Below are 20,599 nucleotides of genomic sequence, written 5' to 3'. Positions count from 1 at the left end.
TCTCTGCCTCTGCCTGCCACTCTGCCTGCTTGTGCTCGCTTGCGCTCTCTCTCTCTCTCTCTGACAAATAAATAAATAAAATCTTAAAAAAAAAAAAAAAAGGCAGTATCCTGTGAAGTTTAGGATGGCCATCAATGCTTGAATATCACTTGTACACTTTAGTCATGTGTTTCTGACATACATTAGGAATGACCTGTAATTTTAGCCTAAAAGTAGGGAATCCAGAATGGGAGGAGGAAATAAAGCAAATTTATTTATTTTATTTTTTTAGATTTATTTATTTATTTTTTTGACAGACAGATATTACAAGTAGGCAGAGAGGCGGAGAGGCAGGCAGAGAGAGAGGAGGAAGCAGGCTCCCCGCCGAGCAGAGAGCCCAATGCGGGGCTCAATCCCAGGACTCTGAGATCATGACCTGAGCCGAAGGCAGAGGCCCCAACCCTCTGAGCCACCCAGGCGCCCTGCAAATTTATTTTAAATTAAGAAAGCATCTACTTCCTGCCTAATGAAAGTACTGATAGCTTGGTGATTTCTTTTTTTTTTTTTTTTTTTTTTTTTTTTTTAAAGATTTTATTTATTTATTTGACAGAGAGAAATCACAAGTAGGCAGAGAGGCAGGCAGAGAGAGAGGAGGAAGCAGGCTCCCTGCTGAGCAGAAAGCCCGATGCGGGGCTCGAACCCAGGACCTGGGATCATGACCTGAGCCGAAGGCAGTGGCTTAACCCACTGAGCCACCCAGGTGCCCCAGCTTGGTGATTTCTTAAAGAATTTTTTTTTTCTTGTGAAAACACACAACATAGCATTTACCATTTTGACTTTTTAGATGTTCAGTTCTGCAGCCAACTTGTTGAATTGTAAGTTCTTAGAATGTCTTAAGTTGCTTCCTGGTGATATAATATCAGATACCAGTTCTTGCTGCTCTGATGACATAGAAGCTGTGAAACTTGAAGTGCTTCCATACTGCAAGCATTTTAAAGTCCATTTGGGGAACAGTTGTGTCTTTCTTTCCTTTCTTTTCTTTCTTTCTTTCCTCCCTCCCTCCCTTCCTTTCTTTCTTTTTCTTTGTTTTTTTTTTTTTTTTTATTTATTTGTCATAGAGAGGGAGAGACAGTACCAGCAGCGGCAGGCAGAGGGAGAAGCAGGCTCCCCACTGAGCAAGGAGCCCGATGTGGGACTTGATTCCAGGACTCTGGGATCATGACCTGAGCCACCAAGTTCCCCAACAGTTGTGTATTTCTAATAATTTGATGACAGATTAGGGTTTAACAGTGTGATTCTCTGAAAGTCCAGTAGCTCAGAGAAAAGAGAAATCCTTGGGAGCTTTAGTCATTGGAAGAGGAAGCAGAACTTGGAGTAGGCCTTTGAAGGGTAAGACTGAGATGGAGATGGCAGTAAGTGCTCTTGTTCAGAGGGGCTAGAGAGATTGGTGGGCTTATCTGTCCTTATGTAACTAAGTCCAGGATTGCTACTTGCTTGTCAGGACTGTGGTTCTGTGCTGTAGTATTGGTGGATATGTGCAGAGGAGGTGAGAGTCTGTGTGCAGAAGAGAGCATGTTGGTCTGGTGGTTACTGGTGAGGCAGAAAAGGTGCACAGGGGTCTAACAGAGGATTTGACAGAGGGCTCTTGTTTACCTGAGGTGGCGGTACCTGAGGTTTCATATTATTGTTATTTACACTGTACATTTGTACACGCTAAAACTACCAGTATATTTTAAGCATTTATATATCTCAATTAAAAAAAATAAATATACATGTATTTGAGACAAAGACTACTGTTTTTAATTTTTGACTTCATGAAATCTTGACGTATAGTTGATCAGTTTGGTCACAAGGCATCACTAGGCTGCCAGATTTATGAATAAGGCTGCTTTTGGTTTTGTAACACATCCAGAGGAATAGCGAAGTTTTTTTTTTTTTTATTTTTTCCTTCAGCAAAATCATTAAGGTACCTCTCAATATGACATTTTCACTGAAGTAATTGTTGGGCTGTGGACGTAAATAACCTTTTCTTCTCCGTGTGTACTTCTCACCATTTCCTTTACAATAGTGAGCTACAAATACATTCTGTACATTTTAGTTTCCTTGTATAGCTTATAAAATCTTTTCACATAATGAATAATTTAGAGGCTGATGAATAACAATATGGGTCACAGTAACATCTTTTAATCTAGAGTTTTGAACACTTAAGTCATCAGGCATTTATTATAAAATATTTAAAAGAGATCTGATATTCTGCTTAAATTGAAGCAGCTCAGTCTTTAATAGCTGTGCTAGTTTAAACATTTATTGTATATTCACTCTTCCAGCTACCCTCCATCCCAATTTATACTAGTTTCTAAAGTATGTAATTTCAGGGGTGACTTTACTCTTTGGATTTAGCTTAATTCTTTTTTTTTTTTTTTAAACAAAAGGCAGAAATGTCAGGATGCCAAGACATTTTCACCACTCAGTTATTTCATTGTACCTTTTTTTGGGAGCCAGGAATAGTATTAAACACTGCGTTTTACCCCTGCTGTTTCAGCCTTCTGCATGTGAGATTTCTTCATTTTTTCAAATATCTGAGGTCTGAATAACATTTGTATTGGAGTGAGCAGGTGAGATGTGCCCTCTTTGAGGGAACTATTGCAAAGGGAGATGATGTCTGAGCCCCTTTTTATTACTTCCTCTGAGGCAGAAACTATAGCCCATGAGAAGGTCCAGTCATAAACGGAACACCTTATTTGAAGGTAGGCCTGTGTTTAGGCTTTTCTCATTTTTAGTAGCAACACTAAATTGTGAGGTAGCATACTTTGAAATTGATAAATTTCTCATAGGAACTTAGTTTATAAGATTTAATTATGGAGCGAGTGGATAAACATTAGTATGATTTCAGTACAATAAACAGTAAGTTATAAATTGCTAATCCCATTCATTTCCCATGAGAAAAGAAATCATTGTATAGCAGCAACATTAGAGGGATTTTGTATTTTTAGGTCTGCAAAGAGATGTTATTATTATTACTATTTTTTTAAGATTTTATTTATTTATTTGACAGAGAGAGATCACAAGTAGGCAGAGAGGCAGGCAGATAGAAGTGGGGAAACTGGCTGCCCACTGAGCAGAGAGCCCAATGTGGGGCTCGATCCCAGAACCCCTGGGATCATGACCTGAGCCGAAGGCAGAGGCTTAACCCACTGAGCTACGCAGGCACCCTGCAAAGAGATGTTTAACTGTGGACCTCTCAGAATAATCTTGATCTCTTCCCCCCCCCCCCCATTTTTGGAATTAGATAGCCAAGATAGTCTCTGAGGCATGCAATACCCTTCTGTTTAACTAGTGAGTTGCCAGGGAAAAGTACTATTTTGATAATTGACAGATTATAGCATAGTTAGTTAACTGTTTTAAAGTTGAACTATTATTTATGGGCATTTACATAAATTTGGCTATTGATTATTTTATGTCTATTTAAATTTCCAAAAGACAGAAGGATGTCAGAAAACACAACCTAGCCAATTCTAGCTTAGGGTATTAGGCTGCCCATCACATGCCAGTGATTTGAGAAAACACAAACCCCAAACTGTCTGGTGAAAGGTAGAGTAGACAGGAATTTGTTGGGGAGATAATGGGTTGGTACAAACTTAAAAAATGGAAATCATAGCACCCGTGAAAGGTCTGTGACTCCATTCCAGGGCTCATTATATTCTGCATATAATCGCTGTCTGCTCACTCTGTTGTTTCTTTTGCTGGTAATGCAGGCTCCTCTCTCTCTCTCTCTTTCTTTCATATTTACTTATTTGAGGGAGAGAGAGTGGAGGGGGGAGGAGGGGCAGAGAGAAAAGCAGACTCCCTCCCCGCTGAGCCAGGAGCCTGATGCATTGGGGCTGTATCTCAGCACCCTGAGATCATGGCCTAAGCAAACACAGACACTTAAACTGCTGAGCTACCCAGGGGCCCCTCCACTTTTTTCCATAGGATGTTGATTCCTTAGGGATTTCAAGATTTAGTTTGAAAGTTATTTTTAAATTTTTAAATTTAGGGGCACCTGGGTGGCTCAGTGGGTTAAAGCCTCTGCCTTTGGCTCGGGTCGTGATCCCAGGGTCTTGGGATCGAGCCCCATGTCAGGCTCTCTGCTCTGCGGAGAGCCTGCTTCCTCCTCTCTCTGCCTGCCTCCCTACCTGCTTGTGATCTCTCTCTCTGTCAAATAAATAAATAAAAAAATCTTAAAAAAAAAAAACTTAAAAAAAATTTTTTTTTAATTTAAATAATTTTTTTCCCCTTGCCTCTTTGAAAACTGCGTTCCGTTTGAGGTCTTTGCTCCTGCTTTGCTGCCTGGGGTGTGCCTTTAGCTAGTGAGCCTGGGCAGCAACATGGCTCACTTAGCTTTCACTCAGGGTCACTGCTCAGGACTGCCTTTTGACTAGCACTGGCAAACAGTTGTTTCATATATTTTATCCAGGTTTCTGTTTGTGTAAGGTCAGAGGGTCTAATTGTATACGTTGAGGACTGATTACTCTTAACATACCCCCATATTCTTTAGTGTTAAGTCATATGGTAAAATACTCTTGTTTATGGCCAACTGAATAGTATTGTTCAAAGTAGCACTGTTCACTAGAACTTTCTATGATGACAGAAATGTTCTATTTCTGTGCTATCCAGTCAGTAGATAGTAGCCATACATGGCTGTTGAATATTTTGAAACATGGCTAGTAGAACTGAGGAATGGAATTTCTTATTTATTTAAATTTCATAGCGGTTAGTGGTTAGACAATATAGTTTGTTTTCTCTCAATATTATAAAATTTCAACCGTATAGCATTTGCATATAATGAAAGTGCCTGTGGTTGATCTTTAATGTGTTCCAGTTTAGAGAATCGCTACAGTATTTTTTTTTAAATTAAAACAAAAAATACAGGGTGCCTGGGTGGCTCAGTGGGTCAAAGCCTCTGCCTTCGACTCGGGTCATGATCCCAGGGCCCTGCGATCAAGTCCCACATCGAGCTGTCTGCTCAGCAGGGAGCCTGTTTCGCCATCTCTCTCTGCCTACTTGTGATCTCTCTCTGTCAAATAAATAAATAAAATCTTAAAAAAAAAATACACCTTCCTTGGAGGTCATTTGGAAAATACAGAAAGTACGAAAAAGGAAATTTGTCACACATAATCCCAAAGAACACCAAGGTTAATATTTTGTTATATTCCTTTCCAGTCTTTAGAGAAAAAAAATTATCTTAGTGAAAAAATTTCGGTTTTATTTTAAATATTTCTATTTTGAAAGGAAATGTGCATAGGAGACAGGTTTAACATGGTAAAATGTTTTTCCCTTCTAGAATTAGATTTGTATTATTTGACATCAAAGAATAACATGGTTGGGGCACCTGGGTGGCTCAGTGGGTTAAAGCCTCTGCCTTTGGCTTGGGTCATGGTCCCAGGGCCCTGCGATAGAGCCCTGAATCAGGCTCTCTGCTCAGCAGGGAGCCTGCTTCTCTCTCTCTCTCTCTGCCTACTTGTGATCTCTGTCAAATAAATAAAATCTTAAAAAAAAAAAAACATTGTCTAAATAGGCTTTCCTAGTTTCATAGGGTGGGTATATGTAGCAGTTTCTGGAATAGCATATTAATCAGGAAACTTTAGTTTTGTTTGTCGCACATTGGTGTTTTAATAGAAAAGAAACCTGGGGCGCCTGCATAACTCAGTGAGTTAAGCCTCTGCCTTCAGCTCAGGTCATGATCTCAGGGTCCTGGGATCGAGCCCCACATTGGGCTCTGTGCTCAGTGGGGAGTCAGTCCTCCTCTCTCTCTGCCTGCCTCTCTGCCTACTTGTGATCTCTCTCTCTCTGTCAAATAAGTAAGTAAAATATAAAAAAAAAACAAAAAACAACAACAAAAAACTTTTGCTCTGGTTGCTTTTTGGTAACAGTTGGAGAGAGGCCAAGTATATTTAATATTTAGCTGATTTCCATATTAGGATAACTGTTGAAGACTGCTTTCATTTTGGTCCTTTAAGTAACTGTTGTGCCTGAAAATGTGCCAGGTGCTTAGAATCCAAAGGCCTGGCCCTCAAGGGGTTCATGGTTTAGTTGGCAAGAAAAATAGTTGCATTTCCTTCTCTTTCTTTAGGAGGGGGGAATAAACCCCCAAATTTTATTGTTTATTTTAATTGTACATTTTATAAAATTAGCAGAAATAATACCTATCATTTCTAACTTCTGAAATTTTTTGTTTAGGTGAGACCTGGAATCCATTAAAATTGCATTATCAATTAAGAAATGTGCGGGAACGGTTAGCTAAAAACCTGGTGGAGAAGGGCGTGTTGACAACAGAGAAACAGAACTTCCTACTTTTTGACATGACCACACATCCCCTCACCAACAACAATATTAAGCAGCGCCTCATCAAGAAGGTTCAGGAAGCTGTTCTTGACAAATGGGTGAATGACCCTCACCGCATGGACAAGCGCTTGCTGGCCCTCATTTACTTAGCGCACGCCTCCGACGTCCTGGAGAATGCTTTCGCTCCCCTTCTGGACGAGCAGTATGATTTAGCCACCAAGAGAGTGCGGCAGCTCCTAGACTTAGATCCTGAAGTGGAATGTCTGAAGGCCAACACCAGTGAGGTCCTGTGGGCAGTGGTGGCCGCGTTCACCAAGTGACCGCGCAGAATGAAGTTCCTTTCTCTCATGTAAACCAGTAGTTTTTCTTCTATTGACTTCTGGTTTTCTGCAATTTGTACTTTCCACACTATAATTGGCTTTTGTTTTATGAAGTGGTGGATGGCTTTTTCTTTTTTGTATGTATGCAGGATTCTGCTGGTACGAGAGGCCTTCCTCTTTCTGTTTAAAAAAAAAAGTTTTACTGCCATATTGGCAATCCATTCCTTGTTGCCATTCTCACTGTTAACCTGTTTTGGGTTGCTGGGATGCTTTGACTTTTAGAGTAACTCCAGTCTCCCCACATGCACATCTTTTGGATTACCTCAGGTTGAGTTTTCCCCACATGTGCATGTATATCTAGCATTCTGCCTACAATTCAGACAGAAGTCACAAAAAGGCCTTTAACTCACCAAAGGTAAATATCTGTATCTATTAGGACATTTTATACATAGACCTCAGTTGAGATGTATACTTAGCGAAATTATTTTTAAATTGAAACAACACAATAAATAATATAAAATGCCCCTTGGATTTTGTTTCCCATGTAAATCTATTGTATTATTACACTTGCTGTAATTTTAACTATTAAATCATAAAGGTCCAATTGTTTCACAGAGCCAATTTGGGATGGGCTGCATTCCAGTTATGCTGTATATAGTTTGAATTAAATATAATTTGCCCCTTCTGGCCACTCTTGCCTCCATCTTAGTATTTTGCAAGATTTAATTAGTTGTACACCTGGTGCCCCTCAGTTGCTTCAGTCAATATTATTTGATGACAAAACAGACCTCTCATCATTGAAGGAAAGAGAAAAGATGTGTCTGATTGGTCCCAAGAGTTTTTGAGCTGTGCCATTCATGGTACTCTTCACCTATGCATCTCCTTTTGGAATTATTTTTGGTCTCAACTGTTTTTTATCATTTCTATAGGGAAGAGGCTTGTGACCAGTACTAATCTTGAGTACAGTTTTTTCTTTTTCTGTCCACAGGTAAATTAATGTCTGCTCTTAAATGTCATTTATCTACTCACACTTTCTTAGGGAGAAAAAAAAAATCAGATGTCAATTTTAGCAGATGTTGCATGTAAATTGTTAGCAAGTAATGACTACAACTCAGATGATTAAGAATTTTGTAACAGAAAGCTCTGCTATGTTTTAATTTTTATATACAATTATGATTAGCACATTGTAAGAATATAAACCTTTGCTTTTTAAAGTTTATTTTTACTATTTCTTTATCACTGTTTATGGTATCAGCATTGGTTTCATAATGTAAATACTATATATTGAACAAATTAAATGTCAAATTTTTTATTACCATAGTTCATGTTGATAGTGGGGCTTTCAGGTGTTTAGAGATTTTTTTGGTTAACATTCAATGCAAAAGTACTAGATGGTGTATAACTTTAGAGTTGAATTTTAAGGGATTCCTTAATATGTATTCTATCTTTTTATCTGAAGTAATAAATAAACTATGATCTTGAAAGTGCCTGAATCAGAGCAAGCATGTCATTTGTATTTTTGTATTCTACCATAGTGTTCTTTCCTAATTAAGTTTTAACTTGGTATAGTGTGGTAATATTTTGAAATAGTGCAGGGGCTAGCAGACTTTTTCTTGTAAGACTGGGTAATAAATGCTTAGGCTTTCTGAGCCATATGTGATGTCACAACTACTCAACTCTGCTGAATGAGAGTTGCTATGGACAATACAAATAAATGGGTGAGGCTATGTTCCAATAAAACTTTATTTACAAAAACAGACAGCTGGCCATTAGTAATAGTTTGCCAGGCTCTCTCTCTCTCTCTCTTTTTTTTTTTAAGTAGGCTCCGCACCCTGTATGGATCTAGTGTGGGGCTTGAATTAATGACCCTGAGATCAAAACCTGAGGTGAGATTAGGAGTTGCATGCTTAACGAGCCACCCAGGCACTCCATATATATTCAAGCCCCACACTGGATATAGAGATTACTAAAATAAGTAAATAAAATTAAAATATAAGCTTTTTTTTTCTTTTTTTAAAGTAATCTCTGTATCAAGCATGGGGCTTGAACTGAGGACCCTGAGATGAAGAGTCACATGCTCTTCCAACTGAGCCAGCCAGGTGCTCCCTTGCCAGGCTCTGTATTTATTATTATTATTTTTAAAAAATTTAAAAGGTTTTATTAATTTGAGAGATAGCACAAGCAGGGAGGAAAGGGCAGAGGGAGATGGAGAAGCACGCTCCTAGCTAAGCAGGGAACCCCACGTGGGGCTCCATCTCAGGACCCTGGGATCATGACTTGAGCGCGAGGCAGACACTAAAGCCACTGAGCCACCTAGTTGCCCCAAGGCTCTGTTTTTAATACATGGAAAAAGACAGATATTCTGTCCTTCAAAATTAACTTCCTTTACCTCTAAAAATGACACTACTGGTAGAAATTAAATATGGAAACTGTTAATTTGTTGTTTTTTTCCATAAAGTGAATACTCAACTGATAACTGATTCTATCCTGGAATTTCTTTTCAGGTGAAGATTTACTGTTTTTCCCTTAAAAAGATTTTAGAAGTGAGGTAATGGATATTTTTCCAGAGTATTCTTCACTTCATCACCAGCATCTGTTCTCAAGCAAGGGGGAAGGGCCTTGCCCGAACTTCTGTCAGTGTTTGTTTCAGAGCTGAGTGCCCAGCCCGCTCTTAACCTGTGAGTGGCCCCAGCTTCAGTGTGGGTTTCTGTAGCCAGAGGGGAGGAAAAGTAGTATGATCTGGATGTGGCGGGAGTGGGGGCGTTTCCTAGAACTCTTTCTCCTATTAAAAAATGCTACTGCATATAGGCCTCTTTAAAGGAGAAATGGTAGGACCTCATGGAAGTAATTGTGCTGTGTGGCAGGAGCAGTTCTTCCACAGGTTTATGCCACTTCGATCCAAGAATCAGGCAGTGAATTTCAATGTAATAAAACTTACATGAAGGCTTGTTGTGTAAAGAATCTGGTCTTTAAATTCTTCATATATTGTTTAATTGTTGAGTGTTCCTTAAAGTAACCTGATCTTTAACAATGTTCTAACCTGATCTAGAACCATGCTTCAATAGAAAGGAGAAAGGGAACTTACTTACACTCTGTGTCTAGTCAAGTAGTCTATACCTTGTTTTGACCTCCCCAAATTACAATTACTGTTTTCATTTAATGAAGAATAAGATTGGAAAGGATGACTTGCCCATTCTCACATTACCTGGTAAGTGTTTGAACTTTTAACCCTGAGTGATTGAATAGTAGTTGTGGCATTCAACTACAATTTTTCCTTTCTTGTTTTGGCACTAGGAGGGGACTTCTTTTCTCTAATAGAGACAAAAATAGAATAGCAGGCATGTGAAGAATTCTCATGGTGGTACAGAATTCAATGAAAAAGGTATCTTTGCCTTCTTCTAATATCTTGGTCTAACGTCTATAAATTTTCTTTTGGGAATGAGAAAGTGGGTCAGTTGTATATGTTCTTAGAAGAAAGAAACATTGTGAGATGTTGGCCAAGAAAGCACCTGACTTGTTGAAGTAGGTCTCAATGCCCAGTGGTCTCAGGCACGTTCCATCTTTCAGTTCTTCCTGTTTGTAAACAGATGGATGCACCTCTGAATTTGGTCAACACCCAAAGTAAAGTGAAAGGGGCTGGTGTTTTGGTTCAGTGGCAGTCTAGGACCAGTAAGTAATGACATTCAGCCTGATGATGACAAGGGTCCATGACTGCCAAACGTGGCTATCCTTGCCCCAGGAACATGGAAAGCAGTAGTCACAAGTGTGTGTGAGGTAATTTACCTTATGAAATTTAATCCCAACTTTATGGCCTCCATCTTGTATTAATGTATTAAATATATTTACAGATAGTGTTGCTCCATTTCACTTTCATCCAGATCAAGATGACTGACAGCCTGAGAAAATTTCCAATTCATTGTAGCCCACTGAGTCCTGAGACAACATCCTGGCTCTTGTGAATTTTGCACAAATTTCCTGTATTCTTTAACAACACCAGTAAGGTAGTGATATTAATGTCATAACCTTGCAGGCAACCTTTAAAAGGGTCTGGATGGTAATATAGTTAAACTGATAGACATACCTTCTCAGTCCAGTGTTAGAATGAGCAGTATATGGTAATAGACAACTTTGTTTTTCCATTTACATTGTGGAGAGCTTTCAGAATAAGCACACATCATTCTTAGCATTTTTGGCTTCATTGTATAACTTTTCCCATTAATGAACATTTGGATTATTCTTGTATTTGTTATTATTACAAACAGTATTGTATGTTTTGGTACGTATGTCTTTATATTTGATTTCCATAGGAAGAATTCATAAAAGTGAGTTTGCTCAAAGAGCATGCCTTTGAAAATGTAAAAGATAAAACCAGTTTGATTTCTAAGGTTCATATTAACTTACACTTCCACCAGTAAAGTGAAGCTGGTTACTTTATACTTTAGCCAGTAATGTAGAGGGTATCACCAATTCTGGTCTTTGCCAACCAAGCTAATAGAGGAGAAGGATCAAATTATTTTAATTACTGAGTTTACTATCTTTATTGGTAATTTGTATTTATTATTTTTCCGGTGAGTTACTTATTCATGTTCTTCCTTCTTTTTCTAATGGGCATTGACGTATTTTTTGTACTGATTCATCAGGACTTTCATATATTATGGTTATTAACCCTGTGTCTGTGGTTCAGTTGGTTTCCCCCCAGCTTTGGAGTTGGTATATTGTAAGGCCTTTTTTTTTTTTTTTTTTTTAATAGTTTGGGAAAATGTATGGTGCAGTGCTCAGACATGGAATGTGTGTAGACCTTAATTGTCCTACTAAAGAGATCTGCCTGGTATCAGATTGGGATATGTATATATCATAAGAATTTGGGGGATATGACTACAACATCTAAAAATCACATAAATACATAATTTGTGAATGTGTATTATGTAAACATTTAATTTTCATGATTAAAATACAAATGGAAAATCACATAAGCAAATGTATAGGCTAATAAATTATTATTTTTTAAAAGATTTTATTTTTGTTTATTTAACAGAGAGCGATCACAAGTAGGCAGAGAGGCAGGCAGAGACAGAAGGGGAAGCAGGCTCCCTGCTGAGCAGAGCGCCTGTTGCAGGACTCAATCCCAGGACCCCAAGATCATGACCTGAGCCAAAGGCAGAGGCTTAACCCACTGAGCCACCCAGGCGCCCCAATATTTTTTTAGTATATATATATATATATATATATATATATATATATATATATATATATTTAAGATTTTTTTTAAAGATATTTTTATTTATTTGACAGAGATCACAAGTAGACAGAGAAGCAGGCAGAGAGAGAGGAGGAAGCAGGCTCCCCACCGAGCAGAGAGCCCGATGTGGGGCTCGATCCCAGGACCCTGGGATCATGACCTGAGCCGGAGGCAGAGGCTTTAACCCACTGAGCCACCCAGGTGCCCCAAGATTTTTGTTTTTAAGGAAACTTTATACCCAATGTGGGGCTCAAACTCACAACCCTGAGGTCAAGAGTCATGCGTTCTATTGACTGAGCCAGCTGGGTACCCCTACACTAATTATTTTAAGGCACATACGCTTGCAACCATCACCTAGGTCAGGAGCTAGATCCTTGCCAGCTATCCAGAATCTAAGGCTTCCTCCCAATTACGATCCCTAACCTTTGAGAACGATCACTGTTTGACCCAGAATGCTTCTCTAATAACTTGTCCCGTTTCATTTTTCATTTGATGTCGTTTTAAGTCTCTTAATTTATAGCACCCCCTCCCTGTTTTATCCCTTGCAAAATATTTGTTGATGAAATTGGATCACTTATCCTGTAGACTTCTCTGAAGTTTGGATTTTGCTGATTGTATCTACACCGTGTAGTTTAATGTGTTTTTCTGACTTCTGTACTTCCCAGGTATTGGTAGTTGATCTAGAGGCTGTCAGATTCAGGTTTGTTTGGGCAGCACTGTTTCACAGGTGGTGGTGTGTTCTTCCATCAGGAAGCCCAGATGTCTTTCATTTTGTGATGTTAGTAACCTTTTAATTATTTTTTAAGATTCTTGGTGTATTCATTTGAGAAAGAGAGAGAGCACACTAGCGGGGGGAGAGGCAGAGGGAGAAACAGACCCTCTGTTGAGACCCTCTGTTGATCACATGCAGGGCTGTATCCCAGGACCTGGAGGTTGTGACCTGAGCCGAAGGCAGATGGTTAACCATCTAAGCCACCCAGGCGTAGATGTTATCTCCTTGATGTTAGTAACCTTATTGGTGAGTTCTTACATCTTATGATTTATCGGGATTGCACAGTGGTGATATTTTAATTCTTAACCATTTGTTTATTATCTGGAGAATTTGTATAAAGAAGAATTTCACCTTAGATCATTAATACCATTATTAATATAGTTCATGGAGGAAGGGTAGGATCAATTCTGTTTTATTTATCAATTTTCAAAATAGAGTTGGTTCCTTAACGTTCTCCAAAGGTAACTGATTAGTTTAAGTATTGTGAACTTGTGGAAATAAACACTCTTTTATCATCATCATTTTCCTTGATGAGAGCCATGATTCTTGATAAGAATGGAAAAGTTGGAGGTACAGCATTAAGGCAGAGGCAGAAAAAAAACCTTGGAGTTCTGCATTTAAATGGGAAGTATCAGTGTAAACTTATGAGGTACTTTCTTCCTTTTGTATTGTGGTAAAATACAAAATTTACCATTTGAACCATTTTTAAGTGTACAGTTCAGTGCCCCGTTTTGTGTAGCTGAGCTGTGTCTGCACTGTGAGAACACCATTATATGCTGCAGTCTCCCTTTTAACTCTTACTTAGTCTGAACTCCTCAGGGAAATGCATATTTAAAACTCACTACCATTCCTTATGTCATTGTCTGTCATTTTGGTTGTCTTGCTCATTTGCTCGTAGATCATTCAGAAAGGGCTTGTGAGCGTAATAATCCGTGAGTGAGTGATGACAGTTTATCGGCAGCCCTTCATTTGAAAGTCCATTTGGTTAAAATTCTAGGTCATATCTTGTTTTTTAGTGTGTTTAAGTATCTTCTTTTTGGCATAAAGCATTACTGTCAATGTCTGATTGTAACATGGTTTTCTTTCCCTCACGAATGCTTGTTCTCTTTGTCTGGAGCCTATGGGATTTTCCCCCCCAATTTTTCTTCAGCATCACCACACTGTGTTTGGGTGTTGGTTGTTCTGGATCAGTATTCCCAAGTACGTGGTGTGTTTCTTTAGTATGTAGTATAAGATCTTTTCTTATTCTCAGTTTCAGGAAAATTAAAGTTTTAGTGTTCTGTCCCTTTGGGTTTTTTCCTTTGGAGACTATGTTTATAGCTCTTCACATCTATCACTTCTGCTTGGGTTCTCTCTCTTTATGTTTGATCTTTAAACCTCTCACGCTTTTTTTTTTTTTTAAATCTTCTTTCTCTTACGATGTTATATTTACTCACTAGGAATTCTTGTTCTAATTTAGTTTTTTCTGAAATGCTTTTTCTGAGTTTTAATGACCAATTTCTGAATATTTTTCTAATTTCAGTTTTATATATTTTTTATTTTTTTATAAGCATATAATGTATTTTTAGCCCCAAGGGTACAGGTCTGTGAATTGCCAGGTTTACACACTTCACAGCACTCACCATAGCACATACCCTCCCCAGTGTCCATAACCCAACCACCCTCTCTTGACCCCCCGTCCCCCCAGCAACCCTCAGTTTGTTTTGTGAGATTAAGAGTCTCTGATGGTTTGTCTCCCTCCCGATCCCATCTTGTTTCATTTGTTCTTTTCCTACCCCCCCAAACCTCCCACATTGCATCTCCACTACCTCATATCAGGGAGATCATATGATCGTTGTCTTTCTCCCATTGACTTATTTTGCTAAGCATAATACCCTCTAGTTCCATCCACGTCGTCGCAAATGGCAAGATTTCATTTCTTTTGATGGCTGCGTAGTATTCTATTGTGTGTGTGTGTGTGTGTGTGTGTGTGTGTGTGTGTGTGTGTGTATATATATATATATATATATACACCATATCTTCTTTATCCATTCATCTGTTGATGGACGTCTAGGTTCTTTCCATAGTTTGGCTGTTGTGGACATTGCTGCTATAAACATTTGGGTGCATGTACCCCTTCGGATCACTACGTTTGTATCTTCAGGGTAAATACCCAGTAGTGCAATTGCTGGGTCATAAAGTAGCTCTATTTTCAACTTTTTGAGGAACCTCTCTGCTGTTTTCCAGAGTGGTTGCACCAGCTTGCATTCCCACCAGCAGTGTAGGAGGGTTCCCCTTTCTCCGCGTCCTCGCCAGCATCTGTCATTTCCTGTCTTGTTCATTTTAGCCATTCTGATTGGTGTGAGGTGGTATCTCATTGTGGTTTTGATTTGTATTTCCCTGATGCCGAGTGATGTGGAGCATTTTTTCATGTGTCTATTGGCCATCTGGATGTCTTCTTTGCAGAAATGTCTGTTCATGTCCTCTGCCCATTTCTTGATTGGATTATATGTTCTTTGGGTGTTGAGTTTGCTAAGCTCTTTATATATTTTGGATACTAGTCCTTTATCTGGTATGTCGTTTGCAAATTTCTTCTCCCCATTCTGTCAGTTGTCTTTTGGTTTTGTTGCCTGTTTCCTTTGCTGTGCAAAAGCTTTTGATCTTGATGAAGTCCCAATAGTTCATTTTTGTCCTTGCTTCCCTTGCCTTTGGTGATGTTCCTAGGAAGAAGTTGCTGTGGCTGAGGTCAAAGAGGTTGCTGCCTGTGTTCTCCTCAAGGATTTTGATGGATTCCTTTCTCACATTGAGGTCCTTCATCCATTTTGAGTCTATTTTCGTGTGTGGTGTAAGGAAATGGTCCAATTTCATTTTTCTGCATGTGGCTGTCTAATTTTCCCAAGACCATTTATTGAAGAGGCTGTCTTTTTTCCATTGGACATTCTTTCCTCTTTGTCGAAGATTAGTTGACCATAGAGTTGAGGGTCTATTTCTGGGCTCTCTATTCTGTTCCATTGATCTATGTGTCTGTTTTTTGTGCCAGTACCATACTGTCTTGATGATGACAGCTTTGTAATAGAGCTTGAAGTCCGGAATTGTGATGCCACCAACTTTGGCTTTCTTTTTCAATATCCCTTGGCTTTTCGAGGTCTTTTCTGGTTCCATATAAATTTTAGGATTATTTGTTCCATTTCTTTGAAAAAAATGGATGGGATTTTGATAGGGATTGCATTAAATGCGTAGATTGCTTTAGGTAGCATAGACATTTTCACAATATTTGTTCTTCCAATCCAGGAGCATGGAACATTTTTCCATTTCTTTGTGTCTTCCTCAGTTTCTTTCATGAGTACTTTATAGTTTTCTGAGTATAGATTCTTTGCCTCTTTGGTTAGGTTTATTCCTAGGTATCTTATGGTTTTGGGTGCAACTGCAAATGGGGTTGACTCCTTAATTTCTTTTTCTTCTGTCTTGTTGGTGGTGTAAAGAAATGCAACTGATTTCTGTGCATTGATTTTATATCCTGACACTTTACTGAATTCCTGTACAAGTTTTAGCAGTTTTGGAGTGTAGTCTTCTGGGTTTTCCACATACAGTATCCTATCATCTGCAAAGAATGATAGTTTGACTACTTCTTTGCCGATTTGGATGCCTTTAATTTCTTTTTGTTGTTTGATTGCTGAGGCTAGGACTTCTATCTAGTACTATGTTGAATAGCAGTTGTGATAATGGACATTCTTGCTGCATCCCTGACCTTTGCGGAAAAGCTTTCAGTTTTTCTCCATTGAGAATGGTATTTGCGGTGGGTTTTTCATAGATGGCTTTGATGATATTGAGGTATGTGCCCTCTATCCCTACACTTTGAAGAGTTTTGATCAGGAAGGGATGCTGTATTTTGTCATATGCTTTTTCAGCATCTATTGAGAGTATCATATGGTTCTTGTTCTTTCTTTTATTTCTTTTAAGATTTTATTTATTTATTTGAGAGAGAATGAGTGAGAGAGGGCATGAGAGAGGAGAAGGTCAGAGGGAGAAGCAGACTCCCCAAGGAGCTGGGATCCCAGTGCAGGACTCGATCCTGGAAGTCTGGGATCATGACCTGAGTTGAAGGCAGTCGCTCAATCAACTGAGCCACCCAGGTGCCCTGTTCTTTCTTTTATTAATGTATTGTATCACATTGATTGATTTGTGGATGTTGAACCAACCTTGCAGCCCTGGAATAAATCCCACTTGGTCGTGGTGAATAATCCTTTTAATGTACTGTTGGATGCTGTTGGCTAGTATTTTGGTGAGAATTTTCACATCTGTGTTCATCAAGGATATTGGTCTATAATTCTCTCTTTTTTTTTTAAAGATTTTATTTATTTGACCGAGAGAGATCACAAGCAGGCAGAGAGGCAAGCAGAGAGAGAGAGAGAGAGGAGGAAGCAGGCTCCCCGCTGACGGGAAAGCCTGATGCGGGACTTGATCCCAGGACCCTGAGATCATGACCTGAGCCGAAGGCAGAGGCTCAACTACTGAGCCACCCAGGTGCCCCTATAATTCTCTTTTTTGATGGGATCCTTGTCTGGTTTTGGGATCAAGGTGATGCTGGCCTCATAAAATGAGTTTGGAAGTTTTCCTTCCATTTCTATTTTTTGGAACAGTTTCAGGAGAATAGGAATTAATTCTTTAAATGTTTGGTAGAATTCCCCTGGGAAGCCGTCTGGCCCTGGGCTTTTGTTTGTTTGGAGATTTTTTTTTTTTAAAGATTTTATTTATTTATTTGACAGAGAGAGATCACAGTAGGCAGAGAGGCAGGCAGAGAGAGAGAGGAGGAAGCAGGCTTCCTGCTGAGCAGAGAGCCCGAAGCAGGGCTCGATCCCAGGACCCCGGGATCATGACCTGAGCCGAAGGCAGAGGCTCAACCCACTGAGCCACCCAAGCACCCCTGTTTGGAGATTTTTGATGACTGTTTCAATCTCCTTACTGGTTATGGGTCTGTTCAGGTTTTCTATTTCTTCCTGGTTCAGTTGTGGTAGTTTATATGTCTCTAGGAATGTGTCCATTTCTTCCAGATTGTCACATTTGTTGGCATAGAGTTGCTCATAGTATGTTCTTATGATTGTTTGTATTTCTTTGGTGTTGGTTGTGATCTCTCCTCTTTCATTCATGATTTATTTGGGTCCTTTCTCTTTTCTTTTTGATAAGTCTGGCCAGGGGTTTATCAATCTTATTAATTCTTTCAAAGAACCAGCTCCTAGTTTTGTTGATTTGTTCTATTGTTTTTTTTTTGTTTTTTTTTTTTTTTTTTTTGGTTTCTATTTCATTGATTTCTGCTCTGATCTTTATGATTTCTCTTCTCCTGCTGGGTTTAGGCTTTCTTTGTTGTTCTTTCTCCAGCTCCTTTAGGTGTAGGGTTAGGTTGTGTATTTGAGACCCTTCTTGTTTCTTGAGAAAGGTTTGTACTGCTATATATTTTCCTCTCAGGACTGCCTTTGTTGTGTCCCACAGATTTTGAACCATTGTGTTTTCATCATCATTTGTTTCCATGAATTTTTAAAATTCTTCTTTAATTTCCTGGTTGACCCATTCATTCTTTAGGAGAATGTTGTTTAGTCTCCATGTATTTGGGTTCTTTCCAAATTTCCTCTTGTGATTGAGTTCTAGCTTCAGAGCATTGTGGTCTGAAAATATGCAGGGAATGATCCCAGTCTTTTGATACCTGTTGAGGCCTGATTTATGACCCAGGATGTGATCTATTCTGGAGAATGTTCCATGTGCACTAGAGAAGAATGTGTATTCTGTTGCTTTGGGATGGAATGTTCTGAATATATCTGTGATGCCCATCTGGTCCAGTGTGTCATTTAAGGCCTTGATTTCCTTGTTGATCTTTTGCTTGGATGATCTGTCCATTTCACTGAGGAGAGTGTTAAAGTCCCCTACTATTATTGTATTATTGTTGATGTGTTTCTTTGATTTTGTTACTAATTGGTTTATATAGTTGGCTGCTCCCATGTTAGGGGCATAGGTACTTAAAATTGTTAGTCTTCTTGTTGGACAGACGCTTTGAGTATGATATAGTGTCCTTCCTCATCTCTTATTATAGTCTTTGGCTTAAAATCTAATTGATCTGATATAAGGATTGCCACCCCAGCTTTCTTCTGATGTCCATTAGCATGGTAAATTGTTTTCCACTCCCTCACTTTAAATCTGGAGGTGTCTTTGGGTCTAAAATGAATTTCTTGTAGGCATCATATTGATGGCTTTTGTTTTTTTATCCATTCTGATACCCTGTGTCTTTTGATTGGAGCATTTAGCCCATTTACATTCAGGGTAACTATTGAGAGAGATGAATTTAGTGCCATTGTATTGCCTGTAAGGTGACTGTTACTGTATATGGTCTCTGTTCCTTTCTGATCTACTACTTTTAGGGTCTCTCTTTGCTTAGAGGACCCCTTTCACTATTTCCTGTAGAGCTGGTTTGGTGTTTGCAAATTCTTTTAGCTTTTGTTTGTCCTGGAAGCTTTTTATCTCTCCTTCTATTTTCAATGATAGCCTAGCTGGATATAGTATTCTTGGCTGCATGTTTTTCTCGTTTAGTGCTCTGAATATATCATGCCAGCTCTTTCTGGCCTGCCAGGTCTCTGTGGATAAGTCTGCTGCCAATCTAATATTTTTACCATTGTATGTTACAGACTTCTTTTCCCGGGCTGCTTTCAGGATTTTCTCTTTGTCACTAAGACTTGTCAATTTTACTATTAGGTGATGGGGTGTGGACCTAGTCTTACTGATTTTGAGGGGGGTTCTCTGAACCTCCTGGATTTTGATGCTTGTTCCCTTTGCCATATTGGGGAAATTCTCTCCAATAATTCTCTCCAATATACCTTCTGCTCCCCTCTCTCTTTCTTCTTCTTCTGGAATGCCAATTATTCTAATGTTGTTTCGTCTTATGGTGTCACTTATCTCTCGAATTCTCCCCTCGTGGTCCAGTATTTGTCTCTCTTTTGCTCAGCTTCTTTATTCTCTGTCATTTGGTCTTCTATATCACTAATTCTTTCTTCTGCCTCATTTATCCTAGCAGTAAGAGCCTCCATTTTTTATTGCACCTCATTAATAGCTTTTTTGATTTCAACTTGGTTAGATTTTAGTCCTTTTATTTCTCCAGAAAGGGCTTTTATCTCTCCAGAGAAGGTTTCTCTAATATCTTCCATGCCTTTTTCAAGCCCGGCTAGAAATCGTCATTCTGAACTCTAGATCTGACATATTACCAATGTCCATATTAATTAGGTCCCCAGCCTTCGGTACTGCCTCTTGTTCTCTTTTTTGTGGTGAGTTTTTCCGCTTTGTCATTTTTTTTTTTAAAGATTTTATTTATTTATTTGACAGAGAGAGATCACAAGCAGGCAGAGAGGCAGGCAGAGAGAGAGGAGGAAGCAGGCTCCCTGCTGAGCAGAGAGCCCGATGCGGGGCTCGATCCCAGGACCCTGAGATCATGACCTGAGCTGAAGGCAGCGGCTTAACCCACTGAGCCACCCAGGCGCCCCTCTGCTTTGTCATTTTGTCCAGATAATAATATATGAAGGAGCAAATAAAATAACTAAAAGGGTGGCAAAAACCCTAGGAAAATGTGCTTTAACCAAATCAGAAGAGACCCCAAATTGTGGGAGGGAGAAAGGGGATAAAAAGAAGTTCAGGGAAAAAAAAAATTAAAGGAAACAAATAGGGGTGCCTGGGTGGCTCAGTGGTTAAAGCCTCTGCCTTCGGCTCAGGTCATGATTCCAGGGTCCTGGGATTGAGCCCTGCATCAGGCTCTCTGCTCAGCAGGGAGCCTGCCTCCTCCTCCTGTCTCTCTCTGCCTGCCTGTCTGCCTGCCTCTCTGCCTACTTGTGATCTGTTAAAAAAAAAAAAAAATCTTAAAAAAAAATAAAAAAGGAAACAAAGAAGAATATAAAAAAGAAAAAAATATATAAGACTGTTGACTAGAACAGGGTCACCCACTTAATTTTGGGA

At 39.1% G+C, this 20,599-nt stretch overlaps 1 protein-coding gene across 1 annotated transcript in view; it reads left to right on the top strand.

Moving 5' to 3' along the window:
- The window catches only part of GOLPH3 (golgi phosphoprotein 3), a 68,039-nt gene extending 59,918 nt beyond the window's left edge, over positions 1-8,121 (top strand). The window contains exon 4 of the mRNA XM_047731698.1: positions 6,199-8,121. Coding sequence (XP_047587654.1) covers positions 6,199-6,623 — 425 coding nt within the window. The 3' untranslated portion in view covers positions 6,624-8,121. The remainder of the gene's footprint in view (positions 1-6,198) is intronic.
- Positions 8,122-20,599: the final 12,478 nt, after the last annotated feature.

The sequence above is a fragment of the Lutra lutra genome, chromosome 5, assembly GCF_902655055.1.
Source record: "Lutra lutra chromosome 5, mLutLut1.2, whole genome shotgun sequence".
Lineage (NCBI taxonomy): Eukaryota > Metazoa > Chordata > Mammalia > Carnivora > Mustelidae > Lutra > Lutra lutra.
Note: the sequence above shows the minus strand (reverse complement) of the source record. Positions and strands in the feature narration are given on the sequence as shown.